The 12,527-nt window shown below is 42.4% G+C and overlaps 1 protein-coding gene across 28 annotated transcripts in view; it reads left to right on the top strand.

Annotated features, from left to right (window-relative positions):
* Positions 1 to 12,527, top strand: part of DLG1 (discs large MAGUK scaffold protein 1) — a 529,193-nt gene that overhangs the window by 100,333 nt on the left and 416,333 nt on the right. For 26 of the 28 annotated variants that reach the window (XM_075132009.1, XM_075132007.1, XM_075132006.1 and 23 more), the window contains one exon: positions 6,400 to 6,566. In XM_075132009.1, coding sequence (XP_074988110.1) covers positions 6,400 to 6,566 — 167 coding nt within the window. Of the gene's footprint in view, positions 1 to 6,399; positions 6,567 to 12,527 lie in introns of those variants that run through there. The other 2 variants (XM_048864506.2, XM_048864498.2) reach the window with 1 other exon arrangement.

The following is a 12,527-nucleotide window of genomic DNA, read 5'->3' as shown; positions in this document are numbered from 1 at the left end:
AACAGAAAGTCCAAACCTTCCATATGTATAGACACGCACTTTGTTGTCTAAAAGGGCTAATTCCACAAAGCTGAAAACAATTATGAGCCAGATCTGCTGGAAGAAAGAATTTAATCAGAAAAATGTGAATGATTATTGGTAAGTGCTTAATAACTCTTTACTTGATGCCCAAAAATCCACAATCAAGAAATCAACCTAGCTTAGGGAGGAAGTAATGCCGGCTATAAATATGTATTTTAAAAAAAGTGGAAGAAAAGGGAAGTTGATAGTAACAAATATAAATCAGAAGTTAGGAATTGTATACAACGGATAAGGGGAAAAAGGCACACAAGTAGAAATCTGTAGCCAGCAGAGTAAAGGACAAAAAGGATTTTTTAAAAGCATATTAGGAACAAAAAAGAATCATAACAATGGTATTTGTTCATTCCTAGATGAAAATGGTAGAATTGTCAATAGTAAAGCAGAAAAAGCAGAGGTGTTTAGTAAGTATTTCTGTTCTGTGTTTGGTGGAAAAAAGATGCCCCATGATGAAAGACTTTCCATTCCAGTTGTAAATAAGGAAGATTTTAAACACGTTTTAACCAGCTGGTCTCAATAACTTGCACTAAAGAGTTTTAAACGAGCTGAGCCCTTGACATTGATTTTTTTTTTGGTAACACTGAAGTTTCGAAAGACTGGAAGAAAGCTGATGATGTGCCAATATTTAAAAAGAGCAAATGGGATGACCCAAGTAATTATAGACCTGTCAGCCTGACATTGATCCCGAACAGACGAATGGAAGGACTGGTACAACATTTGGTTAATAAACAATTAAAGGAGGGTAATATAATTAATGCCAGTCAACATGGGTTTATGGAAAATAGATCCTGTCAATTTTGATACCTTTTAAAATGAGATTAAAAGTTAAGCTGATAAAGATAATAGTGTTGATGTAACAGACTTCTACAAGGCATTTGACTTCATGATACATGACATTTTGATTAAAAAAAAACAGAATAAAACAAAATTAAAATGACTTCCATTAAATGGATTTAAAACTGGCTAATTAAGAGGTCTCAAAAGAATTTGGTCCAGTAAAAGATATTATCTCACCTACCTTGTCTCAAGTCTCATTGTAATTGTAAACAGGGGATCATCATTGAATAGGTGTGTTTCTAGATGGGGTCCCACAGGGACTTGTTCTTGGCCCTATGCTATTTTATTAATGACTAGGAAGAGAACATAAAATCATCACTGACAACATTTGCACACTACTCAAAGATTTGGGAAGTGATTAAATAAAGAAGAGGACAGATCACAGATAAAGGGTGATCTGGATTGCTTGGTAAACTGTTCTCAAGCAAACATTATGCCTCTTAATATGGCTAAAATGTACATGTATACATCTAGGAACAAAGAATGTAGGCCATACTTACAGGATGAGGGGCTCTATCCTTGGAAGCAGTGGACTCCTCTGTCTGGGGGTCATAGTGGATCACAAGCTAAATATGAGTCAACAGTGTAATGCTGTTGCAAAAAAAGCAAACATAATTCTGGGATGTATTAGCAGGAGTATTGTAAGCAAGACACAAGAAGTAATTCTTCTGCTCTACTCTGCTCTGTTTAGGCCTCAACTGGAGTAGTGTGTCCAGTTCTGGGCACCACATTTCAGGAAAGATGTGGACAAATTGGAGAAAGGCCAGAGAGGAGCAACAACAATGATTAAAGGTCTAGAAAACATGATCTATGAGGGAAGATTGAAAAAATTGGGTTTGTTTAGTCTGGAGAAGAGAAGACTGAGAGGGGACACTGGAATAAATTGCCTAGGGAAGTTGTAGAATCTCCATTATTGGGGATTTTTAAGAGCAGGTTGGACAAACACCTCTCAGGGATTGTCTAGATAATACTTAGTCCTGCCTTGAGTGCAGGGGATTCTCGAGGCCCCTTCCAGTTCTATGATTCTATGACTCTGAAAAAGCCTTGGGGTTTGTGGTGGATGATCAGCTGAACATGAGCTCCTGGTGTGATTCTGTGGCCAAAAGGGCTTAATGTGATCCTTGGATATATCATCAGAAGAATCTCAACTAGGAGCAGGGACGTTATAACCCCTCTGTATTTGGCAGCGATGCGACCACTAGTGGAATACTGTTGGTGTCAACAATTAAAGTAGTATGTTGATAAATTGGAGATGGGTTGGAGAAGAGCAGAGAGAATGATTAAAAGGTTAGAACACGTGCCTTATAGTGAAAGACTTGAGGCTCAATCTGCTTAGTTTAATAAAGAGAAGGCTAAAGGGTGACTTGATTAGTTTACTTACGTGGGGAACAAATATTTGATAACGGGCTCCTCAATCTAGCAAACACAGATCCAGTTGTTGGAAGTTGAAGCTAGGCAAATTCAATCTGAAAATAAGGTGTAAATTTTTAACACAGAGTATAACCACTGGAACAACTCACCACGTGTTGTGGAGCATTCTCAATCTCTGATAATATTAAAATCAAGTTTGGATTTTTTTTTTTCTAAAAGATGGGCTCTAGTTCAAACAGGAACTACTTTAGAGAAGGTCTGTAGCCTGTGTTAGACAGGAGGTCAGATTAGATGATTGCAGTGGTCTCTTCTGGCCTTGGAATCTATGAATCGATGAACCCCTATTTTACAAGCTAATGGGGGATTGTGGAATTCATAAAATGAAGTTCATAAAATTTAACGCCTACAGTAGATACAGCATGTAAGTTGTAGAATGGTGCACTGCATTGCTTTAAAGCACTGAAGGCACTGGAATGTGAAGGGATATCAATTCTTCATTGACTTCGCTTATCCCCAGCCCAGATACCCACACGCCCTCTTCCTCTGCAGAACCCAGCTGCGAGGTCCCCCCTTGTCCAGACACTTGTCCCCAGAGCCCAGGGATCCAGAGGGAGAAACAGCCTGATGTTTGGTCCCAGGCTTGCACAGAGTTTCTTTTTGCCACCTTCTCCTTCCCTCAGGGCATTTTGGGAACTGCAGCTGTCAGGAACCCTCTAGCTCCCTTTCCTTTCCCCCAGCTTTGTCTTCTATGTGCAAGCTGGGCTCTGCTGAGTCCAGTGGCTCCTACTGGCAACTAGTAGCACTGCAGCCCATTTCTGTGGGGGAAAGGAAATTCTGCACACACAGCGTTAATTTCTGCAAAATTCTGCATTGCACAGTGGTGCAGAATTCCCTGAGGAGTAATTAATTTATAAAGTGAAAAGCCACAAGCTACTATTTAATCATCTAGTCCAGAGGTGGGTAAAGTACAGCGTGGCCCGCGGGACTGTCCTGTCTGGCTGTTGAGCTCCTGGCCGGTGAGGCTAGCCCCTGGCCCCTCCCCTGCTGTCCCCCCTGCTCCGCAGCCACGCCGCCGCACAGGCAGCGTGGCTGGCTTCGGTGGGGCTGCGAGCTCCTGCTGCTTGGAGCTGCATGGTAAGGGGGCGGGGAGCAGAGGGGGTTGGATAGGCGTGGGAGTCCCAGGGAGTCTGTCAGGGGGCGGGGGTATGTTTAGGGGGCCTGAGCCTGACATCAGCATGCAAGAGCTGGCAGTAGCAAAAAAAACTGCATCCTACGTCACACCAGCCTCTGCCCTGATAGTGGAGAATCCTAAATATTATGGGATCTCCTGGCTTTCGTTGGTGGGACCCTGGATATAGAAATGACTGTCATAATGTAGAGATCCCAATTAACTCTCTGATATCCTAACCACATCAGCCCAAGGTTGGATCGTCCTTTCCCTTTAAGGAGTGTATGATAATACTCCTAAAGAGTCTTTGGTAAAGCTGGCCGCCATGCAGCCTGGGTCCACATGGGTGGAAAAATACTATCAAGTACCTCTGAAAAACTTTGAATACTTTCATTTCCACCCAAATGCATGATCTTTAGTACTCACAGCAGTTCAGGAGAAGCTGAAATCAACTAAAGTCACGCCCAAGGGATCTCAAGAAATTATACCTTTTGGATGCAAAACATAATCATCTGTTTCACTGCAACTTCGGGTGGCAAGATATCATGCATTGTTTAGGCTATACTTAGCAATGTGATAAAGGGTGTGACTCCCTTTTTGTCAAGAGTACCATAAGACACAAAGGGAGATCATCAAAGAAGGCAAAATGGCTGCCAGAATAACTTTTCAAGTAGCCATGGATGTTTCTGACACAGTTGCAATGTTGATGGTCACAGCAGTGACTAGGACACAGAGGTTCGAGGTAACATTTTGGACCTTCCATTTGAGGTGATAGAGCTCTTCAGTACAAGGACTGAGGAAGCACTACTCTTCTTAAAAGACGATTGCCCTGAAGTCACTGGGGATTTATACACCAAGCACCTTTAGGAAGCCTTATAAATATCAGACACAAGAAACACAACAGGCTCACCTTTACTCTCCGGGCACATAACTAGAATATCCATGGTGGAAGCAGTCATGATATACACCAAAGAAATCCTTATTGAGCAGTGTGTCCATTTGCCTTAGGTGCTGCTTTTCTTCAACTGTTCATCATATTCCCCCCCCCCCCCCAAAAAAAAAAAAAAGTGTGGACGCTGTCACTGAAAAAAGTGCACCTTAAATTGTATGCTAGTTATTGTCTTGATACATAGTGAAATTTTTAAAAATGTCCAGGTACAAAATAGGCAACTAGATGAACTCAGGCATTAATTTCATACAGAATCTGGGCGTATACATGGGCACGTGTCCAAAATCCATCTGAAATCGCAGATATGTAACTTCTTTCAGCCTTCAAGTGCATTGAATCAGAGAAGGTGTTAAATGTAATATTTAATTTTGTTTTTATTCTCCATGGTAAAACCTAAATTGGAACAAAGAAATCTAGAACTCTTACCTAACTTTTTAAAAAAAACTATAATTCACAGCCAATTATTCTGCTGTGTTTTAGGCAAATGTGTGACAGTCTAGATCCATCCTCTTTGGAACCCCCTTTCAGGTAGTTGAAAGCAGCTATCAAATTCCCCTTCATTCTTCTCTTCCGCAGACTAAACAATCCCAGTTCCCTCCGCCTCTCCTCATAAGTCATGTGTTCCAGTCCCCTAATCATTTTTGTTGCCCTCCGCTGGACGCTTTCCAATTTTTCCACATCCTTCTTGTAGTGTGAGGCCCAAAACTGGACACAGTACTCCAGATGAGGCCTCACCAATGTCGAATAGAGGGGAACGATCACGTCCCCCGATCTGTTGGCAGTGCCCCTACTTATACATCCCAAAATGCCATTGGCCTTCTTGGCAATAAGGGCACACTATTGACTCATATCCAACTTCTTGTCCACTGTAACCCCTAGGTCCTTTTCTGCAGAACTGCTGCCGAGCCATTCGGTCTCTAGTCTGTAACGGTGTATGGGATTCTTCCGTCCTAAGTGCAGGACTCTGCACTTGTCCTTGTTGAACCTCATCAGATTTCTTTTGGCCCAATCCTCTAATTTGTCTAGGTCCCTCTGTATCCTATGCCTATCCTCCAGGGTATCTATCTCTCCTCCCAGTTTAGTATCATCTGCAAACGTGCTGAGGGTGCAATCCACGCCATCCTCCAGATCATTAATGAAGATATTGAACAAAACCGGTCCAAGGACCAACCCCTGGGGCACTCTGCTTGATACCGGCTGCCAACTAGACATGGAGCCATTGATGACTACCTGTTGAGCCCGACAGTCTAGCCAGCTTTCTAGCCACCTTATTGTCCATTTATCCAGCCCATACTTCTTTAACTTGCTGACAAGAATACTGTGGGAGACCATGTCAAAAGCTTTGCTAAAGTCAAGGAATAACACATCCACTGCTTTCCCCTCATCCACAAAGAGCCAGTTATCTTGTCACAGAAGGCAATTTAATTAGTCAGGCATGACTTGCCCTTGGTGAATCCATGCTGACTGTTCTTGATCACTTTCCTCTCCTCTAAGTGCTTCAGAATTGGTTCCTTGAGGACCTGCTCCACGATTTAATGCCAGTAAATTAAGCAAACAGTTCTTCTTGAAGCTAAAACAAGTTACAAAACACTGCTATAGTTCCAGAATTTATCCCAAAGCCTGGATTTTGACACCATAAAAACACATTTAGAAATTAAAAATATATATAATTCTGAAAACATTTGCAGAATTTGAGTTTTCTTTAATGAAAAAAATGCATTCCTTTTTCTTGCAAGAAAATTTCTTAAAATTGGAAATGTTGTAACTGGTAAGTAATTTTGTTTTTTGTTAGCTTTGTATTGTATTAATTAGTCAATCAGTGATATGTACTGCTTTTACCAAGGCAATGCTGCTTTACATCTCAGTTTTTATTCTGGTTATGGCTCTAAAACATTTTATAGTCTTGTGTATTGTTTTAAAGCTTACTAAAAGTAACTACTAATATAATTGTACTGCGATATAAAATCTCATTTCTGAACCATTTTTACATTTCTAGATATTCAAGAATTTTATGAAGTGACCTTACTGGACAATCCAAAATGTATTGATCACTCTAAGCTATCTGAACCAGTACAACCTGTGAATACCTGGGATTTCTCCAGCCTTCCAAGCACAACAGTGACATCAGAAACACTGCCAAGCAGCGTTAGCCCAATTATAGAGGTATGGTGTGTTTGATGTTCCTATTTATCTCAGTTCTTGATCAAACATTTCCTGTATTATGAGCTGTAACCCGCTGCTGGTTTGAAGATATCAACTCGTGTATAGTTTTGTTCTTATTCCTCACTCCCTCTTCTTGTCAGAAGTATTTATATTCCTGGGAAAAATTCCTGTATTACTTTTTTCCATCAACAATCTTAGTCACAGGAGGACTATTGTAGAAATAACTTTTTAAAATATTGGATATGAGAGAGTATTTACTAAACAAAAAGAGGTGTATGCACTCCAGATTCTTGACTGTATCCTTAAACAGGGCTCTTGTTCTCAAATCAGAGTTTTGCAATAACTAATGAGTTCAGAATCGCCACGCCTAGCCATGCAAACTTGAGATCAGATCTAGCCATGCGTAGAACATGTTACCAGCATTGGCTCCTATCTATCAGCATTTCACTCCATTGAAATGCTTTGCTTGAAAATCCCAACAATTTGTATTGGTGGCCCTCTCCCTTAAGAATATGCTGTTACCCTTATCAAGGAATGGAGAAAGGTCCAGTTGGCTGAGTCAAGCTGAGCAGTTCGTTCCCTCCTAGTACAGGAGCTGAGTGTGCAGCCTCTACATTAATTCCAGCCCTTTTCTCTGTGGTATCTTCAAAGCCATACAGGAGTTTTGGATATCCAATTCACATTAATTTTAAAGGAAATTCGAGGACCAAATTTCTTAGGTGGCTTTGCAAATCTCAGTCTTGAAATAACTTTTTCCCATGTGACAGTGTAAATTGCTAGCACTAGGATATTGTTACTGCTGGGGGAGTTAGAATTCTTTCCTCGTTAAAATTTTTATGTTTATCACTTTTAAAGAGTGTGGTTTGTGCTGAAAATCCTCGTTCCGGGGTTCCATGTTTTATCGAAAGTAGCAAATGTTGTACATATCTTTAAAAATACACTAGATATGATTCTAGGAAGTAGAGGAATGAACCTTACCTATTTTTTAACAATAGTGATTGAAATGGCAAAACTAGAATTGTAAGACATCTAGATGATCTACACATCACGTGTTCATGTCTCTAATCTACTAGAAACTGTGAGCATGTGAACAAAATAAAGGAGAATGTGCTGGCACTTGGGCTTTGACAAATCTCTTATAAAAGGTGGTTGTGGAAGCTGTCACGCAATGAGAGAGAAGTAGACACTAACTAAGAGAGGAAAAAAGTAATAAAAGGTAAATTTTCATCATGGTAAAAGAGTAAAGAATGCTCCAAGATTCTTTGTTTAATATGAAAAATAGGGTGGCAAAATTTGCAGAATATATATTGAGTTTCTTCATGACGAGAGACAACTGAAGAACATCTGAGGGGACCTTACAAAGTAGGTGAATGTGCATTGGGAGATGAAATTTTGTGTTGACACATGTAAAGTAGTGCACATTTAAATGAATAGTTTGAACTTTTCTTGTATGCTTTAGTAGGTTCTTAATGACCTGTAACCATTCAGGAAAAATACCTGAGTGTCACTGCGGTTAGCTTAATGAAAACATGCTCAATGTACCATAATAATTAAAAAAAAAAAAAGGGGTGGGGTTAGAGTGCATAAGGAATCGGATGCTATTTTTAGGGTGTCAGCTTGAGCTCCACTAGCGTGAGGCTGTCTACTTGGGCTGGGAGGCTTGCTCACGGCTGCAGTGTAGGCATGCTTTAAGCTATACAGACTATATCAGCAAAGCTACAGTACTATAGCTATGCTGGTATAATCCTGTCGTGTAGATGCAACTTATACTGACAGAAGGGCTTTTTCCATTGGTTTAGGTACATCACCTCCCTGAGGAATGGTAGCTAGATTGATGGAAGCATTCTTCCTTCAGCCCGGCTGTATCTGCACTGGTGGTTAGGTCGGCATAGCAACATCAGTCAGGGATGTGGGTTTTTCTCACCCTTAACCAACATAGCTGTGTCAACTTAAACTTTAAGTGTAGACCAGCCTAAGTGTCAGGCACCCAGTCTGGTTTTAAAAGCTAACATCAACACCTTGGTTGTTCTTCGAGTGTACATCCTTATGGGTGCTCCATTATAACATGTGTTTGTGCATATGCACTCTTGACCGGAGATTGTAAATAGCAGTGTCTGCAGGTCTATGCCGTGCAGTGCCTTGTGCTCCCATGTGAAGGGGTATGTGGAGGCGTGGACCTGCCACCACTTCAGTTCCTTCTTGACTGCCTATGGTTTGAGATGGAGTAATTTTTTTTTGCTGCTTTCAACCTACTTCCCGCCTTGATTGTTTACTTCCCTTTTTTGTGTTGTTTGTTATAGTTTTTATTTTCTAGTTATTTGGTTTTTTTAGTTGTAGCACATTGTATGCTAGGGTTTGCCCCAAATTTCTTGCCCCTTGTGGTCTCTGGCAGTTCCCCGGGTTATGCCTAAGACTCTGGAGTTCCAGCCTTATCAGAACTGCCACAGGTCTTTTCCTCGTAGTGATGGGCACTCAAGTTGTCTCTAGTATCTCGGAGAAACTCACGAACCATCAAAGTGTAAAGTCTGCTTGTGGTTCAAAGATAGGTCCCACAAAGATAGAGAGGCTAAACTGAAACTTCTCTTAATAGAATGTTCCCGATTCCTCCTGCCCCACCTGGTATGTTGGCCTCAACCTCTTAGGCCGCTTCAGTGACTTCTGGAGCTACAAGGACAGTTCCAGAGATGAAACCCTCAAAAACGAGATTGCACCTTTCTAGAGGCTCTAGAAAGAGGGGCAAGTCACCTCATAGAGCTGATTCTCAGAAGACCCTTGTCCCACCTTGGGTACAGCCGATTCTCCAGCTGACACTGGTACCGAAGCCCTGATACCCCCTAAGAAACTCTGATCTGAGAGACCGTAAGCTAACTAGCACTGAGAAGCCCTTACCTCGGTACTGTCTGACACCTCTAAGTCACCGAGGACATTTTAGATATAACTCCCCAGGATAAGATCACCTACATATCAATAAGGCACTGTTGTCACCGGCATGTACTCTGTGGCAAACACCTGCCACTATTCTTCCCACTTGCAAATGGACAGATAAAAAATATTACATTCCAGCCAAGGGAATGGAGTATTACTTCTCCCATCCTACTCCCAACTCCCTGGGGGAAGATGCAGTAAAGGAAAAGTAGTCAAACATGCTTCAGACCTTCTTCTGAGGAGGAGTCTAAATGCCCACATCTCTTGGGTAGGAAATGTTGTTCATTAGCAGCTCTTCAATTTTGAGTTGTGAACTACCTGGCCTTGATGACAAAATATAACTTTTTTTAAACAATTATTCAAAGTTTTTGCTTGTTTTGTTGAACAACTGTCACAAGGGCCCTCATTTGGTCACCAGGTCTTCTCTGTAAGCATCTTTCAACAATACTGACATGACTTCACTGTCCTTAGTCATTGCAGTAGTTACGTGACAGGCATCCTGATTCTAATCTTCTGGCCTCCAGAGGAAGTGCAAAATACTGTGGAGTACCTCTTATTTGAAGGGCCTAAGTTGTTAAGTGATGACATGAACTCCTTGCTCCACACCCTTAAAGACTCGAGGGCAACATTGCAGTTGCTGGGAATATATGTGCCCGAAACAGACATTTCAGCAAGTCTCAGACAGCACTTACTCTAGACCATTCCAGTACCATTCACAACAGATCTATGCTAGATCTACAGAGTACCCAAGAAGGAGACGCAGACCCTTAAAAAGGGGAACACCATCCTCTACACCTTCTTCTAAGAAACCATTTTGACAACCTGGTTGTGGGACTCAAACAACTTCTCCCTCTGGATGCTCTGGTGCTAGATTCAGTCATTTAGCACCTCCTTCAGGAGACCACTTGTCTGACTTCCTACCAGCTGGGGAGCTCATTGTCTCAGACAAATGGATCCTGGAGGGGGTTGCCGTAGGATACTCTATTCATTTCCAGTCCATCTGCCCCTCCACCCCATGCCTCAGGACCCTTCTTGTGTGGTTTTTCTAAAGCAGGAAGTCTAGTACCTCCTGCATTTGGGGGAAGTTGAGCCAGTTCTCTCTTGCTAAGCAGTAAATCAGAGGGAGGAATCTGTTGCAAATATTTCATGGTTTCCAAAAGAGGAATCGTAATACCTATGCCCTATTGCAGCACTTAAAAAAGATAATGCTAGCTACCGATATGCCATTCCGAGATCTGGGTACTGGTTCACTGTTCTTGACCTCTAAGATGCGTACTTTCATGTGGCTATGCATCCCTTGCACAAGTGCTTTCTGTTCTTGGAACATTACCAGTATGTCCCCTCACCTGTGGGCTCTCCACAGGTGTTTTTCTGCAGTAGCTGCTCACCTGCATCATTGGGACATTGCAGTCTTTCCATATCTAGACAACTGGCTCCCCAGGAGCTGCTCTGGCCAAGCGGCCCAGTCAACACTCTGGTTCTCGGTGCCTTAGGAGAACCCCGTTTTGAACAAATGGCTACCTGTTCTGTCTCCCACCTCTCCCTTCAAGACTTCCTTTCTGATAGCCATTGCCTTGGCCAGAAGAATGGGAGAAAGTGGGGCACTCATGGCATATCCACTATACTCTGCCTTCTATCGTGACAGGGTCATGTTGTGCCCACATCCTCTCTTCCTTTCTAAAATCTTGTTGGCATTTCATATCAACCAAGGTATTTATTTACTGATATTTTATCCAAAGCCTCATACCTCAAGAGAGGAAGCTAGTCTTCACATATTAAATGTCAGGAGAGCCCTTGCCGTCTACCTTCAAAAGACTAAGACCTTTAGGGCCTCCCCCAGACTCTTTGTATCCTTTGCAGAAAAGATGAATGATCAGCCAGTTTCCACTCAGACTTTCAAAATGGGTTTCCGATTGTATCTTGACATGCTACAAAATGGCTGGGATACATCTCCCACACGGAGTCACAGCCCACTCCTGTAGGGCTCAGTCCACCTCTATAGTCCTTAAGGATGTCCCAATAGCAGAAATCTGCCTGGCTGCCACCTAGTCATCAGTTCACATGTTTGCGTAACATTACATCATTATACCTGCATCCAGAACTGACACTACCTTTGAGGCAGTCCTGCAAGGATTTACGTCCTCAGCGTCTGCTTCCACATTGAGATATTGCTTGGGAGCTCCTATGTTGGAGGACCCATAGGGACACAAGAACATAAGAACGTCCAACTGGGTCAGACCAAAGGTCCATCTAGACCAGTATCCTATCTTCTGATAGGCCAATGCCAGGTGGCCCAGAGGGAGTGAACACAACAGGTAATCAAGAAATCCATCCCATCGGCCATTCCCAGCTTCTGGCAAACAGAGGCTTGGGATACCATCCCTGTCCATCCTGGCTAATAGCATGAACTGCATATACTCGAAGGAGGAGAAGTTACTTACCTGTACAGTAACTTGAGTTCTTGATATGTCTACCCGTGGCTGGCCCATGCCAGCTAACTTGGGCTCATGGAGCTTGGGTGTGAGGCTGTTTCATTGCTGTATAGACTTCTGGGCCCACGCTTTAGGACCATACAGTGTGGAAGGTGTGGGCCATCTGCGGGTTTTTCTTTGCTGTGTAAACATACCCTATGAGTGCTCTACCTCCCACCATCCTTCCCCTCTGCTGTGGATTCTCTAAGCTTCATGGTCGAGAAGGAACTGGAGTGGCAGCAGTTCTGTGCCTCTTTATGTACCCTCATAAGCACTGTGTGGAATTCTGCACAGGCCTGGATCTGCGAACCCTGCTGTTCACAATCTCTGGCTGGGAGTGCATTGGCGTGCACACATCCTATGGTGTAGCACCATAGGAACAAAACATCTTGAACTCAAGTTACTGTAGAAGTAAGTAAACTCTCTTTCCTTATGAGTTGGGGGATTTTCCACTTTCCAAACCCCAGCCACTTCTGGAAAAGTTGGAGAAAACTGGCTTTCCAGTTTCAGCCAACCCATTATAACCAAGGTGATTCCACTGGAATAGCCTACTGTTATGGTCTTA

The sequence above is a fragment of the Caretta caretta genome, chromosome 9 (assembly GCF_965140235.1).
Source record: "Caretta caretta isolate rCarCar2 chromosome 9, rCarCar1.hap1, whole genome shotgun sequence".
Lineage (NCBI taxonomy): Eukaryota > Metazoa > Chordata > Testudines > Cheloniidae > Caretta > Caretta caretta.
The sequence above is the reverse complement of the archived record's forward strand: the minus strand, read 5'-3'. Positions and strand labels throughout refer to the sequence as shown.